At 47.1% G+C, this 17,199-nt stretch overlaps 7 protein-coding genes across 7 annotated transcripts; 5 read left to right on the top strand and 2 right to left on the bottom strand.

Annotated features, from left to right (window-relative positions):
* Positions 1 to 511: 511 nt before the first annotated feature.
* ONS95_005237 (uncharacterized protein) lies at positions 512 to 2,296 on the top strand (the record flags this gene model as incomplete). Its single annotated transcript, XM_058498637.1, has 3 exons — positions 512 to 637; positions 692 to 951; positions 999 to 2,296. 3 exons carry the CDS (start codon positions 512 to 514, stop codon positions 1,648 to 1,650), a joined length of 1,038 nt encoding a protein of 345 aa, XP_058352151.1. The 3' UTR covers positions 1,651 to 2,296.
* Positions 2,297 to 3,303: 1,007 nt separating this feature from the next.
* On the top strand, positions 3,304 to 4,675 carry ONS95_005236 (uncharacterized protein; the record flags this gene model as incomplete). Its single annotated transcript, XM_058498636.1, has 5 exons — positions 3,304 to 3,465; positions 3,530 to 3,689; positions 3,811 to 4,127; positions 4,186 to 4,292; positions 4,396 to 4,675. 5 exons carry the CDS (start codon positions 3,304 to 3,306, stop codon positions 4,673 to 4,675), a joined length of 1,026 nt encoding a protein of 341 aa, XP_058352150.1.
* Positions 4,676 to 4,868: 193 nt separating this feature from the next.
* Positions 4,869 to 5,311, bottom strand: ONS95_005235 (uncharacterized protein; the record flags this gene model as incomplete). The annotated part of the gene is made up of 3 exons (XM_058498635.1): positions 4,869 to 4,965; positions 5,052 to 5,114; positions 5,166 to 5,311. The coding sequence occupies 3 exons, from the start codon at positions 5,309 to 5,311 to the stop codon at positions 4,869 to 4,871; spliced, it is 306 nt and encodes a 101-aa protein (XP_058352149.1).
* Positions 5,312 to 6,446: 1,135 nt separating this feature from the next.
* Positions 6,447 to 8,068, bottom strand: ONS95_005234 (uncharacterized protein; the record flags this gene model as incomplete). Its single annotated transcript, XM_058498634.1, has 6 exons — positions 6,447 to 6,740; positions 6,826 to 7,222; positions 7,282 to 7,392; positions 7,486 to 7,516; positions 7,566 to 7,662; positions 7,733 to 8,068. The coding sequence occupies 6 exons, from the start codon at positions 8,066 to 8,068 to the stop codon at positions 6,447 to 6,449; spliced, it is 1,266 nt and encodes a 421-aa protein (XP_058352148.1).
* A 2,323-nt stretch (positions 8,069 to 10,391) lies between these two features.
* ONS95_005233 (uncharacterized protein) lies at positions 10,392 to 12,455 on the top strand. Its single transcript, XM_058498633.1, has 3 exons — positions 10,392 to 10,814; positions 10,862 to 11,541; positions 11,600 to 12,455. The coding sequence occupies exons 1-3, from the start codon at positions 10,664 to 10,666 to the stop codon at positions 12,230 to 12,232; spliced, it is 1,464 nt and encodes a 487-aa protein (XP_058352147.1). The 5' UTR covers positions 10,392 to 10,663; the 3' UTR covers positions 12,233 to 12,455.
* Positions 12,456 to 12,665: 210 nt separating this feature from the next.
* ONS95_005232 (uncharacterized protein) lies at positions 12,666 to 15,023 on the top strand (the record flags this gene model as incomplete). The annotated part of the gene is made up of 2 exons (XM_058498632.1): positions 12,666 to 12,835; positions 12,886 to 15,023. The coding sequence occupies 2 exons, from the start codon at positions 12,666 to 12,668 to the stop codon at positions 14,423 to 14,425; spliced, it is 1,710 nt and encodes a 569-aa protein (XP_058352146.1). The 3' UTR covers positions 14,426 to 15,023.
* ONS95_005231 (uncharacterized protein) lies at positions 15,008 to 17,051 on the top strand. The gene is made up of 2 exons (XM_058498631.1): positions 15,008 to 15,492; positions 15,593 to 17,051. The coding sequence occupies exons 1-2, from the start codon at positions 15,052 to 15,054 to the stop codon at positions 16,439 to 16,441; spliced, it is 1,290 nt and encodes a 429-aa protein (XP_058352145.1). The 5' UTR covers positions 15,008 to 15,051; the 3' UTR covers positions 16,442 to 17,051.
* The last annotated feature ends 148 nt before the right edge of the window (positions 17,052 to 17,199 follow it).

Genomic DNA, 17,199 nt, shown 5'->3' with positions numbered 1-17,199 from the left:
TGGGCGTCGCGCCTTGAGCTGGAAGCGGACTCGCGTAGATGTGGCATTCAGGGGTTCGGCTCGTCTTAGTCCAAATAAGGGTCAAGCCGCTCCCGCCTTGCTGGGAACTCATTTCCACACTTCATATATCCGCTCGGTTCAGCTTCTGCATCCGTACAGGACACCAGCAAAGCCGTCCAGAAGTCATCCACGGGATCAAGCGATGCCTCTAGAAGCCTGCGCCGCAAAGAGCCACCATTCCAGATGTGTATTTATTGCCTTGCTTTGCCACATAGTCATCAATACGACCAACGGTCTAGCTAGGGGTTGGGCCGATGTCACAGTTCACACCGAGTTGGGGAGTTGAAAGGTGGTGAACAAAAGGATGGCTGCCGCCCATATCTAGTGGCTTGTCCTGACGACCTCGGTCTTTGTCACTCATCACTCGTTCTGAGCCCCGCGCCTTGGTTTATATTTGACGTCTATACGTCTAGTCACTCGTTATTCTCTCGTCTTTCTAATACTTTTGATCATGACTTCCTTGGTCAAGGCGGCCGTTCTGGCTCTGGCTCTCTCTGCTCAGGTCGATGCCGCTCAATACTTGTTGGTGGATGATTTCTCCGGGCCCAATTTTTATAACAACTTTGACTTCATCACTGTAAGAACTTCGTCCCGGGAATGTGGCATGAACAATGACTGATTCGTTGTAAAGGTAAATGACCCAACTGGAGGATTCGTCGACTACCAAACTCAAGCTGCAGCGCTTTCCAAAGGACTGATCGGATACAATCCAACAGCAAAGCGATCATATATGGGAGTAGATTCCGCAAAGGTCCTATCACCAGTTCAGAGCGCCACAAATCGCGGACGTGCAAGTGTCAGAATCGAGTCCAAGAAGAAGTACACCCGAGGCATGTTCATCGCCGACTTGTACCACGTACCACAACAAGCGTGTGGAGTCTGGCCAGCCTTGTAAGTTCTGCCAAGTCCGGTACCTGACGATCCGCTAACAGGCATAGCTGGACCGTAAGTCATGACAACTACCCCAGATGGGGTGAGATCGATATATTCGAGAACATCAACGAGAACACACAAAGTCTGCACGCCTTGCACACCGACCACTCATCCGTATGCACAATCCCAGGAAACAGAGTAGGCGTCCGTCAGACCTCTTTCACATCCTCGTACAACTGCGACGATACAGCGACCACTGGTCCGTTCGGAACAACTCAGAGTGTGAACCAAGGCTGTGCAGCAACAACCACCGGAAACGGCAATTACGGATCCTCCTTCAATGCCAATGGAGGTGGAATCGTAGCCATGGAATGGACCACCAAGTTCATCAAGATGTGGACGTTTCCTCCCACCGCCGTACCAGCAAATATCAAGAGCGGCAAGCCAGATACCTCGACATGGGGAACTCCATCATTCACAACTGAGGGAGGAAACTGCATCATGAACGACCATTTCAGGGAGCATAATATTGTTTTTGATACTACTTTCTGTGGGAATTATGCTGGGCAGGATTATTTCTGGAAGCAGACGAGCTGCTATAAGAATAACCCGACTAAGTATGCCAAGTGCGCTGACTATGTTGCGGCCAACCCTGCTGCGTTCCAGCAGGCGTACTGGATCATTAACAGTGTGAAGGTGTACCAGTGGCAGTTTTAGAGTCTGGAACATGTGGCTCATTGAGGGCTTCTGCTTTTTTTTTTTGCTTGGAGATGTGGTTCTTGCATCGCATGGGCGTTATGATGAGCGATCTTTGATGATTGAGATGGTGTTTCCTGCTACTAGATAGATATCCATATAATCAACACCTTCGGCGTCCCTGTGTTTGGAAACAGCCCATACCCAAGTGCAACCCTCAAAGACACATCCTCGCTTCTCTCGCCTCCTCATTGAGGAGCTGCTGCACAGCATTATCGTTTCCGTCAGGAGCCTTCTTTTCTAACTTAGATAACGAGAAATTGTCTTGGGCGCCTCGGAGAGCAGGACAAGCGTTTGGGAGCGATTTCAGCGTGACTTCCAACTAACCGTGGTCCATGTGGGCGAGCTAACGGAACATGTTAGGGATTTGCGGATGGAGAGATGTGGATTGCTGGGGTAGAGGCTGAAATTTTGAACTCGTGTGAGAGAGCTGGGGCGTGGGAAGTTGCGGAGACGTACCTGGCTTCTACTACTTGATTAGACATTGTACACAGTAGGGAGTGAGGCTAGAGCTTGGTGTTTGACGACTTACATCAAGAAGATTAGGAAAGATCGTAAACATTTTTGCAGACGATGATGTCGTGTTTGGTGATATATTTCCTTCTCCCAGCCAATTGATAGGAGCCACGGAGGATACGCCTTGAGGATCATTGCTCGTAACACCTGGCAGCATTGTATCGTGTAGCACCATCTTCCATATCAAATCCTAAAGCTCGTTTAACACCTTGAAAAATATGGTAAAGGTCTTCTCACAATCATCGCCATTTTGGCTATATTTGTCGGGGTTCGAATAGATGGGAAATTCCATACTAAGGTATGACGCGTTTGACATTATTATGCTTTGTCAACTGGTTCATTTAGTGTTAGCCCTCTGATGTGTAAGGTTGGACGATGGCGCTGTTGTGGGAGAGTAGAGGAGGCAAAACATACTCGTCCAAAGCCAATTATGGACATGTTTGGGATCAATAATACTGAATACCCCTCTAACAGATTGTTAATTTATGAGGAAAATGGATTAAGAGAATATGTTACGCTATTCATGAAGGCATCCGCGTCAAGTTATGTAATCGTCCTTTCACGAGCTCAATTCTTCACATATTCCCTGGCAGCTACTTTCTAATGTTGTAGCATGAGAAGATGAAGTCCTCTGGAGACTCAGACCGACAAGCATGAGAACTATCTGCATCGTGTCAGTGAAGTCTTGTATTCATAGACTCATCAAATTTAGAAAATCGACTAACCAAATGATCCACATCTTTCTGCACCATCCTCCAAGGAAAGCAAACGTCTCAAGTTCTTGACCAGGTTTTAATTACTCCATGTTTGAACTACAACACCATTATGAATGAGTGAATAACGATTGGTGACTTATGCGATAAGTCCCCCTTTGCAGGTCTAGCTCCTACCAGTATACGCTAGCAGGTTTGTTTATTTTGCTTCCCCAGGCTTCCGAGTCACACGCGCTGCCTCTCAACCTCAACCCAACTCTTTCCAACAACGCAATCAAATCATCTCAACGCCGGTGCTTGTCCAAGCCAATTCTTCATACATTCCAGACGACACCGTCTTTCCTTTTTCATATCATAGCACCGCGATACTAGCTCAACAGCCAAAATGGTTCGCAGGTACATCCGCAAGCTTCGCGAGAAGGCCAGAAAGGCAGAGGACGCAGCCAAGCTGGTCGAAGATGGAAACCAAGAGAGCATGGAGAAGAACGCGTCACTGAACGAGGGCCACCTTCATGCAGGATCTCCTCTCATCGCTGATCACATCGCTGTGAGTAACAAGAGCAGCTCTCTCGATGACGCTGTTTTGTGAGAAAGATCTAATCAATAGACAGAAGCTCGAGGATGCCAAACCTCCCGATCTTGCGCCATCGTTAGATCAAAATGCTTCCAACTTGCCAAGGGCTGATTCTGCTCCGCGCCGACAAACCCAGCAGCAACCCACTGCTTTCACCAAGTTCAGCGAGCTTCCACTGGAGCTGAGACTCATAATCTGTCAGTGATGGACAATTGAGGAGTTTACCAGCACGCAAGTCCCATCACCTTCAAGACAGCTGTCTTTGTATCATCTCCAAAGCTTGAATCAAGTCTTCCTAACACACCCCGTTTCAATTAGGGAAACACGCCCTTCCTGCTCGTCGAGTTCTGTGTATCCATGGCCGCGAAATCCTTGTCCGTGACAAGAGTATCGTTTTCAATGACAACAGTGAAAAAGGATTCCACCTCTGCAACCTGTCACAATATGGCTTGGTCTTTAGTACCACTGATGCCGACATCAATATGTTGAGTGCTTGCTGGGAGTCTCGACATGTTGCCATCAAGGCATACCCTATCCACCTGCTATCAGAGGACAACAGCAAAGAGATTCGTATGCACTCAGATGATATAGTTGTGATTGATAATTTGGACGTATTCTTGGACGCGGTAAATGACGTAAGTTGGCCAGGTTACTCCAAGATTGGAAGACGTGAGATGACTGACACGGGGAAAGATCACCAAGTCGGAACTTATGATTTTCAAAAAGCTCTCCGCACTAGGCTCTATTCAAAACCTGTCGCTCGTGCTTACGAGTGACAATGCAGATGGCGGGAAAAGCCTGTGAGTTTATAAACATCCAATTTCCCTCGTCTCTAGCAACTTTTCTGAAGATGCCTTTATATTCCTCACAAAACTCTTCAAGAAAGATTGCTAATTCTAACAGGAGGACTCTCTTCAAACATCCACAAGCGGTTCTCATACGCCATGTCACCTTCAAGTCATTATTCCCGAGTGTCAAGACTATCACAATTGTCTGCGATCATAATGATCCCATCAATGGAGGAAGTATTGAAAGGCTCGTCAATGTTGAAAAATACGGATCTGATGAAATTCCCCGAGGCTTGGATGGGAAAGTCAAATACTACCATCACACTTACAACATTATTCGGAGCTCATTCCCGGATTCCGCAACATCTCTTACCCGAACATGGAGATTGCGGTAACGAAGGCCTATCTGGCCTCTCGCTGAAATTCATTATGGGTTAGTCATACATGAAGGTCTCTTCATTTACTAAATTGCAGAACAACCAGCTGCAAAAATAAGCACGGTCCTAGAGTCCAACTGTGCAGCGTAAGATGAAATGCTTTGACTCACACCCCTGTTCTTCCACATTTAAATACTTGTTCTTCGACGTTTCAAGAATCCATACCCATCATCTTGCGCATCATCTCATTGTGTTCCCTTGTCTCTGCATTGAAGCTTCGCGGATCTGGACCTCGTGGGAGGTTGAGTCTACAGGGTCCAGATTAGTAAAAAGATTAGTAAATACCGACAGGTATCAGGAAAATGAAATATCCTGTTTCTCAACCTCCACGTACCCTTTGCCATGTGCAGACTTGCAGCGGTTATCATAGATCTTCTTAGTGAGTGGTTTCCCCATCCTGAACTTGTCAGCATCCGATTTTTTTCGGGGGAACAGAAGCGAAACTCACTTGCAAAAGTCGCAAGAGCAGGGCATCTTCCCATTACCGTGATGATCACACCCAAACAGCTGATCACCAGGAGTTCCGCAACATGTCCATCTAAAACCCTGTGGCCAATACTCGAAGAATTTCTTCTCGCTACCGCCAAACTCCATCTAAAGTTTTGCGCATTTCAGTCAAGTCTCGCACACACCACAACTTGGAAAAGTTTGCAAAGAATATCTGAGCATACCTCGAACTTCTTTTTCAAATCACCAGCTTCGTTAGCAAGACAAGCTCCCCATCCCAAATCTTCACTGTAGTCTTCATTCGGGTTCGCAGGTGTGTCCCAAATAATAAGCTCCAGCTTCCCTTCATGCAATGCTACATCCTCACATTTCCGTATCTTGTCGTCTTCGTACCATGATTTCCACAGGACTTCTTATGGAATTTCCAATCCTCTTTTTGGCAGTCTGCAGAGCACTAGAAGACTTCTCTGCATTTGCCGCATTTCTTGAGGACCGTTTCGGCATTGGCTGATTTCTTGCAGACATTTCATATCGCTGCCATTGTGAGAATTTTGAGGCTTCTGAAGAGGGGAGGATAGAGTATTTGGGCTTTGTGATTGTAAAGTAAGAGAAAGAGTTTAGAGAGAGGGGTTGTGGCTGTTAAATTTGGTTTGGTGCGGTCCGCTTTTCTTCACCGCTGCAATTCGAAGGTGATCCGGTCACGTGAGGTGTTGTAAGCGAGGCTGTGTTGACTTTCGGGAGAACCTCCTCCCTTCCCCATTTCATTATCGAATCTTACGAAAAGACACGTCGTTAACTTAAAGAGCTGATGGTAAGGCTGGACCGAAAGTCTGAAGGAGATAGTTACCCTATGTATACTCCATTCTACTCTTTACAAAAAACCAGTTGCTAGAGAGAGGGAGATCCTGAAATTTAAAGTTGGGTGCCCCATCAGAAACTCGGCACTGAAGGTATTTGCCAGAGTATTAACGATAGCACGAGTAGATTCAGGTGTGATGCTTAACTTAAACAGTACAAAACCTGGGTACTGCTAATTATGGACGTGTCAAAAAGCACTTTCATTTTCGTTTGCTACGTGCATCCATCAAAATGATGAATGAGCTTCGCGGTAAAGCGAATCTCGCATTGAGTGCCCAATTTGGAAGAACTCAAAGAAATAACGCTTGTAACTACCACGGAGAATCCCAGGTGCTTTGCAAGTAAAATAGACATCGGCGTACGCATTTAACAAAGTATGCTAGCAGAACCTGGACACACAAGTCCGATACCACAGAACCATTGCTCAGAAGCCATCTTCATCGCTCCATCCGTCAGAAGACCAGTAGCCATGGCGATCGTGAATAGATTGCTCGTCGTCTGGTTCCTCGTTGGATTGCTTGTTGGATTGCTCGTCGCTTTGCTCACCAGAACCCTGGGAGGGTTGATCAGCAGGAGCAGAGAGAAGCTTTTCACTTGGCCAGTCAACTGCGATGATTTTGTTCTCAGGATATGAAGACCATTGGCGCAGCTGCCGACCCTCATCGAGCAATCTGTCCCACTTCAATTTTGACGTTAGAGCATTTTCAAAAGTCAATCTCTGCAAAAAGCCAAGTTAGCAGGTGAGCTCCAAGGGGGGCTTTTGACGTTCGGAGAGCGACGCCGGGTAATAGGTGATGACCAACTTGTTCTTCGGTCCACAACGGGCTATAGCCTATGAGAGTGTCGCATCCAGAGACATCTCCATCCCACATATTTTTATTGACATTGCAGATTTGGACTATCTCTTTCAATCCCTTTAGGAAGTGAAGGGGATTACACTTCAAGTCATACACAGACGGTACATGATTGGGCCCAATCCGCGGGTCGCTGCGAAAAGCGTTTGCCGTGACCTGTGTTTGACCGAGAGAAAGATCATGAACCCAGCCAATTTTCTCGATCTTTTTTAACTCTTCTGGGATTGTCAAGCGTAATTTATTTGCCATACATACGTCAGTGGTCAGATTAGTCAGGTTCTGGATGGAGAGGATATAAGATGGCTTCAATCGGATTTCGCCATATTCTTCATGTGAGCGAAGACGACTTTTTAGACAATTAGAGAGAAAGATTTTTTTTTCGGAGATAGAGCAATAGTAACCTACATAGGTAGCATCAGAACAGCAACAGAACGAGATTCACTGTTGGCCTGAAGCACACCATAGAAGGGCTGAGGCCGCAGCACGACTTTTGTTGCAGTTGGCGTGAACGTAATCCTACGTCCTGTTGTCAATTTGTTGCACAAAGGCTGGCTGGATAGTTACATCAAATGCTATGAAGGTTGTACAGCATTCAGGTATTTGACTTACTTGAAGACTACTTTGACGTTTTCAATAAATTCTAGGTCGTATTAGAGATTCTGCTACATGTAGGTCTGTCAAAGCCTTACTATTGCCATCAACCTTGACTCTTTTTGTCTTCACCTTCTTGAACGACTTATCAGCCTTGACATGGACGACAAGTGTCTCAGGAATGGTTGCCTCCCACTAGATCATTGAATAGTTAGCAAAAGTTACACCAGAGAGCAATAGCATGACAAGAGCAGACGTGACCTACAATGTTCAGTCGGAGCTCGAGAGGAAGCTTAGGAAACAGAGTGAAGCGTGGCTGCTCAAGACGCTGTCTGACATGGCGGCCCAGTTGCGATCTTCTACCAACTCCATATGCTGGTACTGGGGGTATTAAGGCTGAAGTCAAAGCTTGAAGAATGGCTTGGGAGGTTTGTGCAGGAGTTAAGAGAGATGGACTGGCAGGACCTTGAGAGGCGAGAACTTCAGAGTCTTCTGAAGTAGAGCCAGTAACCATATCACCAACACTGTTCGAAGCCATTGCAGATGAGGACGCCAAGCTTGAGCGTCTTGTCGCGGCAAGAATATCGATTCCTTCTTCCATTGTTGCTTTGGTGGATCGAAGATGGGAGAGTGCAGTCTTTCAAGAAATAGACGCAGCAGAAAATGGGGAACGAACCACTAGCGTCAAGGCTAGTGGTTTGTGCGCGGCTGGTCTGCCAACGTGACCATACGCGTGATAGTCAAAAGAGATCTTTTTCGGAAATTCTGTTACGAAGTCTAGATTCTCAATTAGCTTTTACTGTTTCTCGTGATGAAAAATATGTGCTGGCATGGATGAAACATGAAAGCAGATCAACATTTCATCACTTTGACTCCACTTCTATGTTTACTTCACCGAGATAGAACGCAACGTCGCAAACTAATCCAAAAGCTACTCTACACCAGCTCCACTAAAGTCTAACAAAGCCGATGCTCCGAAATGAGCATAGGTTCCCAATCCTTTCATGGCCATGCTACCAGGATAGACACCAGATCTTCACCGGCTGGAAATCTTCCGGAAGAACTCCGCTACCTTCTAATGAGCAACGACTTTGCAATTCAGGAACCTGGACTCGGCTCCATTCCCCGCCTGATCTCAACAAATACCCTTCACTCGCCTCTTGAAATCTCCCATACAATCCCATGCCTTTCTTAACATGATGCTATCACTGATTTCTAGACGATCTTGATCACTATCACCCACGACGAGTTTCACAAGCGCATCCAAGCCTCCATTCCATATATCAGCTCTCAAGCAGCAAATCAGTAATGTAGAATCCAAGTTCGAAATAATATTTGAAGGCTATGAGGGGTCTCTCATGCAATTCAGAAAATCAGAAAGTTGTCATTGAGGAGAGCGATGGAAGAGCGGATTAACTGGTAGTAGTAGATTGGTTGGCTGTAGCAGGCTTAGTCTTAGAGTCTTCTGGATCGGCGAAGCTGGTTTGCAGGTGCTGGAACTGAGTGGGTGCGTCATAGCGCTTTTCGACTTTCCTGTGGCCATCATTAAAGATGATAAGCCTGTCAACAGCCGTCAGTCTTGCAAGTCAGAGCTGTGTAGAACGTCGCCGGCGTTTTTATGTCGAGGAGAAGGAGAACTCCGTCAGATGCTGTTGTCAGAGTGATTTCGCGCTAAGAATTAAGCGAGACCACCCTTGTCTTCATAACTTCAGAGGAACAATGGGTTGCAGTGTCACAGTCACGATGTGTAAAGGCACGTGACAATAGTCGGTATACCTAGGTAGTAAGAGTTGGACATATTCAGCTTGCGCTAGGTATTGTGATCCTTTGGTCCAATTAGTGGATTTGGTGTGATTCTAATCTCAGCATCATTACATGAAGCCCGAAAACATGGCTCATACCTGGTGAGTTATTTCTTCCTTTGCTACATACATATGCTGATGATCACAACGTCGCGAAGACGATATATAGTCTGTATTTTGAGACTTGCATAGAGATGGATACTCAAAATTCCAGAGAATATAACATGTCTTTCGACAGCTCAAAGCACTGAAAGGATGTCAGGAGGCATCAAAATCTCTCTCAACACTAAAGTCGATATCATGACTTCCTAGATTTTCTGGCTTCCAAGTGAACTCTTGCACGGGGAAAGGGCGTATGCGATAGCACTCTGGAATGTCATTATCTGTGGAGCTGACGTTGTTCCCGGATTCGTCCATGGTGAAAGATAGCTGCTTAGGGAGACCACGGCAGTGGACATGGAGATCGTGGCAAATAGGACAGTGTCTGATTGGGAAAGACTAGCGTAGGAGTACACTGAGTTCAGAATGCTGCACGCAATGATGAAAGGCTGCTGTTATCCATTGATGAAAGCTTCTAAGAACGGGCCGTCCTGCTTCCAAGGCCGAAAACCCAAAATCGGCTTTGACACGTTTCAGATACACGTCCCCATGATATGACATGCCACTCCCCAAACTCAGAGTCTATAATAACAGCAAGCGATATTCCCTCAGCTGCCCTTGACACACTTTTGCAGGGCGTAGTGCTGAAGCGAGGCGCCCGGGTTGTCGTCACTGCCTACCATTGCAGGGCACATGCGCTACGCTGGGCCCTCCTAAAAAGGTGTGTTCGGACGGCAGCTTAGGGGATGGCGAAAGTTCCCCGAGGGTTAAATGAGCTTTCAGGCCGTTGCGCCTTCAGCCTTCGGGTTAACACTATTTTTCGCTATTTAAAGTCTCGTTACAGTGAGCCTTACAGAGCTTCCAAGAGGTTATTCTATGTGATACAGTAGATAAGGGGACAGGAAGCTTTCGGGTGTTCCTCGCTTAATTACAGTTATCGCTCTAGACTATCGGCCCCCTGTCAAATGTGTGTTTTGTTTGGCCGTTGAGGGAATTCCTCGCGTTCATGCGCTAGGCCGTTCTGAGCAAGCCGACATCGAGCCCACGCAACGACAAACACTGTCGCAACTCAGACTAGCTCGCAAAAGCTCACGCCTTCTTTATAAAAGATATCGCAATTCGCTTTGTTGCTTCTGGGACGCTACATGCTGCTTTAGCTTCACATTTGCAGTACGAGAGGTAAAATAGTCCAGCATATGCTGCACTTTGTTTACTTTCGATCTCAGGCGTGACCAAACAGAAAGATTGAGATCTCAATATCTCGGATTCAACGAGCAGCTCTATGAACAGGTATAATGAAGCAAAGATCCAAAACGAATATGGGTCAAAAAAAGCGTAATAAGGAAGTCTCACCGCATTCTGAGCCGAAGATTGCAGTTCAAGACGCATGCGCCAGACTAACGTCATCGACGATGGTTGCCTACGTTGGAAATGACGACAGAATCAGTGAGTAGATTAGGTTCTGAAAGAATACCACCGGCTGACCTAGCTAGACTCAGTTACCCCTCGCCAAGCCAACGCAGGTTCAGACTTTGAATTGGTTACCATGGAACCTGAGCCTACAGTTGAGGAAGAAGAAGTGCCCGCTGTTCAGGTATACCAGAAGGAAGGGAGTCTAGCTCCCCCCCAGCATCCACTACGAGAGCCTTCACCCTTCCCAAGCCATCCATTGTTCACCGATGCAGACTCTCTACAGGCCGCTGTAGCCAAGAACCCCAGACGCATTTGTGAAGCTATTCGGAAGCTGCTCAATGAGCGTGCTTGTCTGAGAGTCGACTTGTCACGTACATCTGCAGAATTGATATCTGTTACCGAAGATCTAGAGAACACTCGGATTGATCACAAAGCTGCTCGAAGTAGGTACGAGGACTTGTTTCGGGTAGCCAGCGCTAAGCAAGCCATTCTTTGGAAATACATCGAGTCACTACACAATCAGCTGGCTTCTACAAAAGGACAGCCTGGTTCAGATCTTGGAGCTAGAAATGAGCAGGGCACGGCCATGGAGACTGGAGGAGGACCGGCGATGGGTGTCCCAATGGAGCAGTGGATCACTGATGGGATGGATGATAGCATTGGGCCAAGACACAGCGAAGAGGACAGTGAACAGGGAACAGATCGTTCTGTCTGGAGTGTTGATGACATCTACGGAGCAAAGAGCCTGGACCCAAATGCAGTAAGCTTGTCAAGCAATCCCTAGAATACATCCGGAGGAAGATACTAACCTGTACAAGCACACCTTCATACCACAAATCAGCAGCAGCCCAGAAAAGCAAATCAAAACCCGAAACTCTGACCAGGATTGGGATAAAGGCACCCCTTCAACGCCGACTACGCACAACGATTCGTATGCGGTACAAGATCCATTCCAGGATCAGTCGCGGGGTCAACAAAGTTGGCGGAATATACAGCTTCCAAGCATACAATTACAGGGACGGGGAGCACCCGAAAGCCTGGTTGCATCTCTCCCACCACGATGGTACGGCATCTGTCCATACTCTCTCGCCAGTGCCAAACCATGCCCTTTGGGAGTCAACTGCGAATTCGTCCCTCTCTGCCCCAATTACAACAACGAGAATGGAGACGGCTGTGCACTTTTCAATAGGGGTGGACCAACTGCGTGCCGTTACGCACATGAATATCGAATCTGTGAGCAAGCATTCTCGAAGAAGCCAGGAGGCTGTGTCTGGGAGTGTAACAGACTTGGCAATCATCCTGCTGCAATGAACTCGGCCAAAAAGAAGAAAGAGATTCATATGACAATCAGAGCACATAAATCAACTTGCAGTGTTGCGGACTGGGAGGCGAGGATGTTGTTATTGAGTATGCGGGAGGCGCATGGTAAAGGCCTTTTCAACGGAAAATAGCTCGCTGGAATTTGTATATCTTTCTGGAGCGGCGTATCTGAGTATTACTGAGGTTCGTAGCTAGGGCTTTGTTTGGCCTACAAGAAGCGAAGTGTGTTGGAGTATGTGGAAAGAGTGGGGTGTGAGAGCATGATCTGTTTGTGGGGAAGCAACGACTTTATGATAGTTTCCTCAGGAAGCCTCGTTTACCTGTATTGTAGCCCCAGGGAAATTGAATTCATTGCGTTGGTACTTCCTTCCTGTAATCAAGTGGTACAAGTGGTCTCGCAGGCAGGAGAATTTCCAACCCTCATCGACGATCCAACTCCGGTTCACCAACGTCATCGTCCAAAGCTCCAGTATTCATATTCTTGTTTGATCGAAACCGGTGCTTTCATTCATTATCTTCATCCAAAAACGCTTACAAACCGAAAGAGACTTCGTTCCACAGAAGATGGAATCAGACATGGAATATTCAGGTTCGAATTTTCTGTTGCAGGCAGAGGCCTTGGCCGAATCGGTCAACAAGAATCCAAGCAGCTTTTTGACCTACCTTGGGACACTCGAGGCGGAACACACGCGCTTGAGTGAGGCAACAGACACTCTTACAGCTCGGAATGAGGAGTAAGAACCCACTTCTCCAGTTTCATAGCAATAACTGACAGCATTTACAGGCTGCTCGGGATTATCGAACGTGCAAACGTCAAGTTCCTCGAAGGCCGACCAGAAAATGACAAGGAGTTCACCGATTGCCTGGTCAAGCGCATTGTTCAGCTGAACGACGAGAACAGAAGTCTGAAGAACGGCCAGGAGATCAACAAATTGCTGAAGATGCAGAACAAGATGCTGCAAGATGAGCGAGAGTACCAAGCCAATGCCGTGTTGAGCCAGGCGGAGAACATCGACAAGGAGTACACTCGGCTGAGCAGAGTCTTGTATGAATATGGTGTCAATGCCGCTAGGCTACGTAACGAACGCGATATTCTTCGCCATAATCTCGAGGTCACAAGGAAAGCTGGGGACATCGAGAAGACCATTATGAGAACTGAGTTCAATGATAAAATAGTGGAACTCAATAGGGCATACGACACGCTCCGGTTGGAAATAAGAAGAGAGATCGCACAGCTCCAACAGGGGGATGTTGCTAAGAGCCGCATCGTCAAGCTCATTGACACGTCAGAGGGGAGTGACTCAGACGATAATTATGTGGAACATCATTCGCAGCCGTGTGATTCTGATAAAGCTCAAGATTCCTTTGATGATTTTCTCGACGAGCGTTTGTGGCAACAAAATATTAACATTACCATCCTGCAAGACGAGAACAAACGGCTGCAAAACGAGCTGAACGCCACACATCATGTCTTCGCAGATCTAGAACGCTCAGAGGCAGTGAACCGGTACCTTCGATCAGAAGTCTCTGCTTTAGCAGTCAAGTTCAGCCAAGTATCTGATGATGCTTTGAACACATTCAACACCCACTTTGAGAAGGCGATGAGCACAGCATGGAGCAACTTTGGGAAATTGCAATTGGCTATGGATGATCAACTCCACTCCAACGTTGATCTCGAAACTTCAGCTCGAATCACTGCCTTCTCAGAGAGGGTTTGCGAGTTCGGACAGATGCCTTTATCAAAGATGGAACAGGACATCCAAGTCCTCGTGGAAAGCACCTGTGAGCACTTCAGTGATATTCAAGAGGGGTTTGACACTCTTGGAAGAACGGAGCTTGACTATAGGGACCACATATTGTGGCAGAAATACTGTGATGAAAAGCTGGAGAAGGATGGCAAGGAAGGCAACAATTCCATCGATTTGAAGTGTCTAACTACTACAGATCAAGAGACTCTCGTCGATGACAGTACTGACACTGACTCATCATTGACCGGTCCTCTTCTTGCATCCCAGAGGGATATAGCATCCGAATGCTACAGATCGGAGTCCATCACCACAAACGAACTCGAACAAACAGCCAGGGTGAGCCCTAGTCCGGAATATCTCCACAATGGAGTTGCTCACGCCGGATTGGTCTGGCGAGCAGAAGCCTCTACGGAACCCCGGTCTTCTTTACCACAGGTTGGACACGACACTATCGAAGCGTTGCCACCGCAGCCAGCATCAGTAGATTGTCATGATTTAAGAGCAATGAGACGAATTCCTGAGGTAGACGGGCCGAAACAGAGGACAAGAGGCTGGGCAGTGCCTTACCAACAATGAGACTGTCAATGAGCGGCGACGGTTACTGATGCTGAGTCACATAGCTGGTGGTATTCTATCGAGGAGGACCGCTCTGTGAGAGAACATTAATAGAAGGTTTAATTCCACTCCTGTTGTCCGACATTCTTTTGTGACGCGGGCCGCAACTGTCCGACAGGAAGCCCAAACCTTTGCACTTCAGGCTTAACTATTGACCGTAGATTCTATCCTCAATCAAGATTCCTAAAGGAGAAGAAAAAAATTCGAGCAAGAAATAAAGTAAAAACCTGCTCAGTCCTAAAAACCTGCTCAGTCCGTGCCTCCGTGTATTTCAAAGACTGGCCTACACTGCTCGCCCATCAACTATCTCTATCATCGGCAGCCCATCTATAACATGTACATAATGAGATAGAACTCGCTGACAATACACCACCACATCATGAACAATTAACAGGCCTCGATGATTGCGGCTGGAGAAATGTTGTTGGTTTTCGCCAAATTTAGCAGAGCCGCATCCCCAGATCGTAGTGTCATGCTTAGTCATCAAATCTTGGAACATTCCGAGTCTCTGGAGCTTTGATTTCGAGGTCCTCATTGTCCCGACGAACTCAGTCTCCAGCACTCCAACAAATTCAGTCCTCCTCCCTATGACCACCGTTGAAAGATACCGCCCTCCACACAACTTCACTTCAGATGCGCCCTCGAACGGTCCAACGACATATTCCTCGTCCAGCTCCATAGCCAGAAACATTCCACCCGCTGTACCTTCTCCACCACGACTTTCTCGAAACTCCCCACCACCGAGACCAAATACCAGTGCGATTCTTCCTATTTCAGATAGAATGGCTGTCGACCAGCTCAGCCAATGGCTGTTCACGCCGGATGAGCTAAAAGCTACCCCTTCGATGTGCGATGGCTTAGATCCTGCGGAAGAGCGTTGCCGGAGGGCGAAGGGCGTCAATTTCATTATACAAGTCGGCATACTTCTCAAGCTTCCGCAGATGACGATAGGCGTTGCGAGTACATTCTTTCACCGGTTTTACATGCGCCGGAGTATGGTTGAGAAGAAGGGGGGGTTACATCACTACGTAAGCACATCCAGTTCAGAACAATACTTTCCAGGCTCTCTATCTCCGATTCTCTTTCAATTCTCTATGAAGGCAACTCTTACTGACAATTCTTGAACAGAGCCTCGCAGCCACATCCCTCTTCCTTGCCACCAAAACCGAAGAATGCTGCCGCAAAACCAAAGAAATCGTAATTGCAGTCGCAAAAGTTGCCCAAAAGAACGCCTCCTTGATCATCGACGAGCAGTCAAAAGAATACTGGAGGTGGCGCGACGCAATGCTTTTATACGAGGAACAAATGCTGGAAGTCCTCACATTCGACCTGGTAGTCAAGATTCCCTATGGATACCTGATCGATGCGCTGAAGAGCTTCAATTTCGAGGACAACAAACACATCCGGAATGTGGCGTGGGCATTCGTCAATGATAGCGCGATGACTATGATATGTCTAGCTATGCCACCGAAGGATATTGCGATTGGAGCCCTGTACTTTGCTATCAGATTCAACGGGGAGACAATTCCAGATGATGAGGAGACTGGAGCGCCCTGGTGGGAAGTCCTAGGTGGTTCGCCGGATAAGATTATACAGGCTGTGGGATTCATGAATGAGTTCTGGAGTGATAACCCACTACGCAAAGCCGAGACGCCGTATGCAGGGTATACATCATCCAGCGAAGATTTAGATCGGACAAGAAGGAGGGCTGGTTCGGAAGGAAGCAGTATCATTTCCCCGCCATCAATCAATGGCGATTCTCTTGTGTCACCGAAGAATTACAGGGATGAGGGAACAGATGAGCAGCCTAAGAGACATGTCGAGAATGGAGATGGACCTACATCGAAGCGGAAAGAGCTCGAGGAGAGAGAGGAACCTGCGTCGAAGAGAGCGAGGACGGAAGATGCGGCGTCGGAAGAGGGCGCTATTGAGGAACCTGGTGAAGTTGGAGAGGAGAAGGAAGGTCCAGCTTCGTGAGATGTGTTGATATATATATGTAAGAGATGTATGATCAGAATGGTTTGGCTTTTCTTGACTTAGATACCCAATGAATGCATGGAGTTTTATTTTCGTTTTGACTTTTCCCAGTTGGTCTCTTTTCTGGCGCTGCAGTTTTTTGAGGTTCAGCCAGAAGATGTGATGAGAGGTATCACAGTGCAGGTAAGGCTGGACGTTCGTGAATCCTAGGGGACAGTTTTGAGGCGGGAAACATGTATGCCTTGGGGACTTCAATCTGGACAAAACCTTTTGGGAGGGTTTACACATCAAGCAGAAATCTCCAGGGAAGGGGCAGTGAGTGCACAAGTCTGCGTTCATGAAAGAAATCTATGTACAAGCGCAGTCACTGATCAAGCTCATCTCTATCTCAATCTCCGCCTCAATGTCAAAGTCAATCTGGTTCATTATCATCATTATTCCCTTTCCCTCATCTCCTCCATTACAAATTGTCCGTTCCCTCTCCATAACATCGCAATCTCCACCATCAGAGAAACGGTATTTCATCCCGTAATTGTAGAACGTTACAGACTTAGCTTATAAGTTCCTCCCTCCCTCCTTCCCTCCCTCCTTCCTTCCTTCCTTCCTTCCTTCCTTCCTTCCTTCCTTCCTTCCTTCCTTCCTTCCCTCCTTCTGTTCTTCCCTCTACACCAGTTTATGCATCACCTCCCCTCCTCTCCAGTATCATCAAATGAAAACTATAAGACAAGCTCCAAAAGCTTAGAAACGACAAAAAATAT

The sequence above is a fragment of the Cadophora gregata genome, assembly GCF_030347475.1.
Source record: "Cadophora gregata isolate MNR1 chromosome Unknown scaffold_15, whole genome shotgun sequence".
Classification (NCBI taxonomy): Eukaryota; Fungi; Ascomycota; class Leotiomycetes; order Helotiales; family Ploettnerulaceae; genus Cadophora; species Cadophora gregata.
The sequence above is the reverse complement of the archived record's forward strand: the minus strand, read 5'-3'. Positions and strand labels throughout refer to the sequence as shown.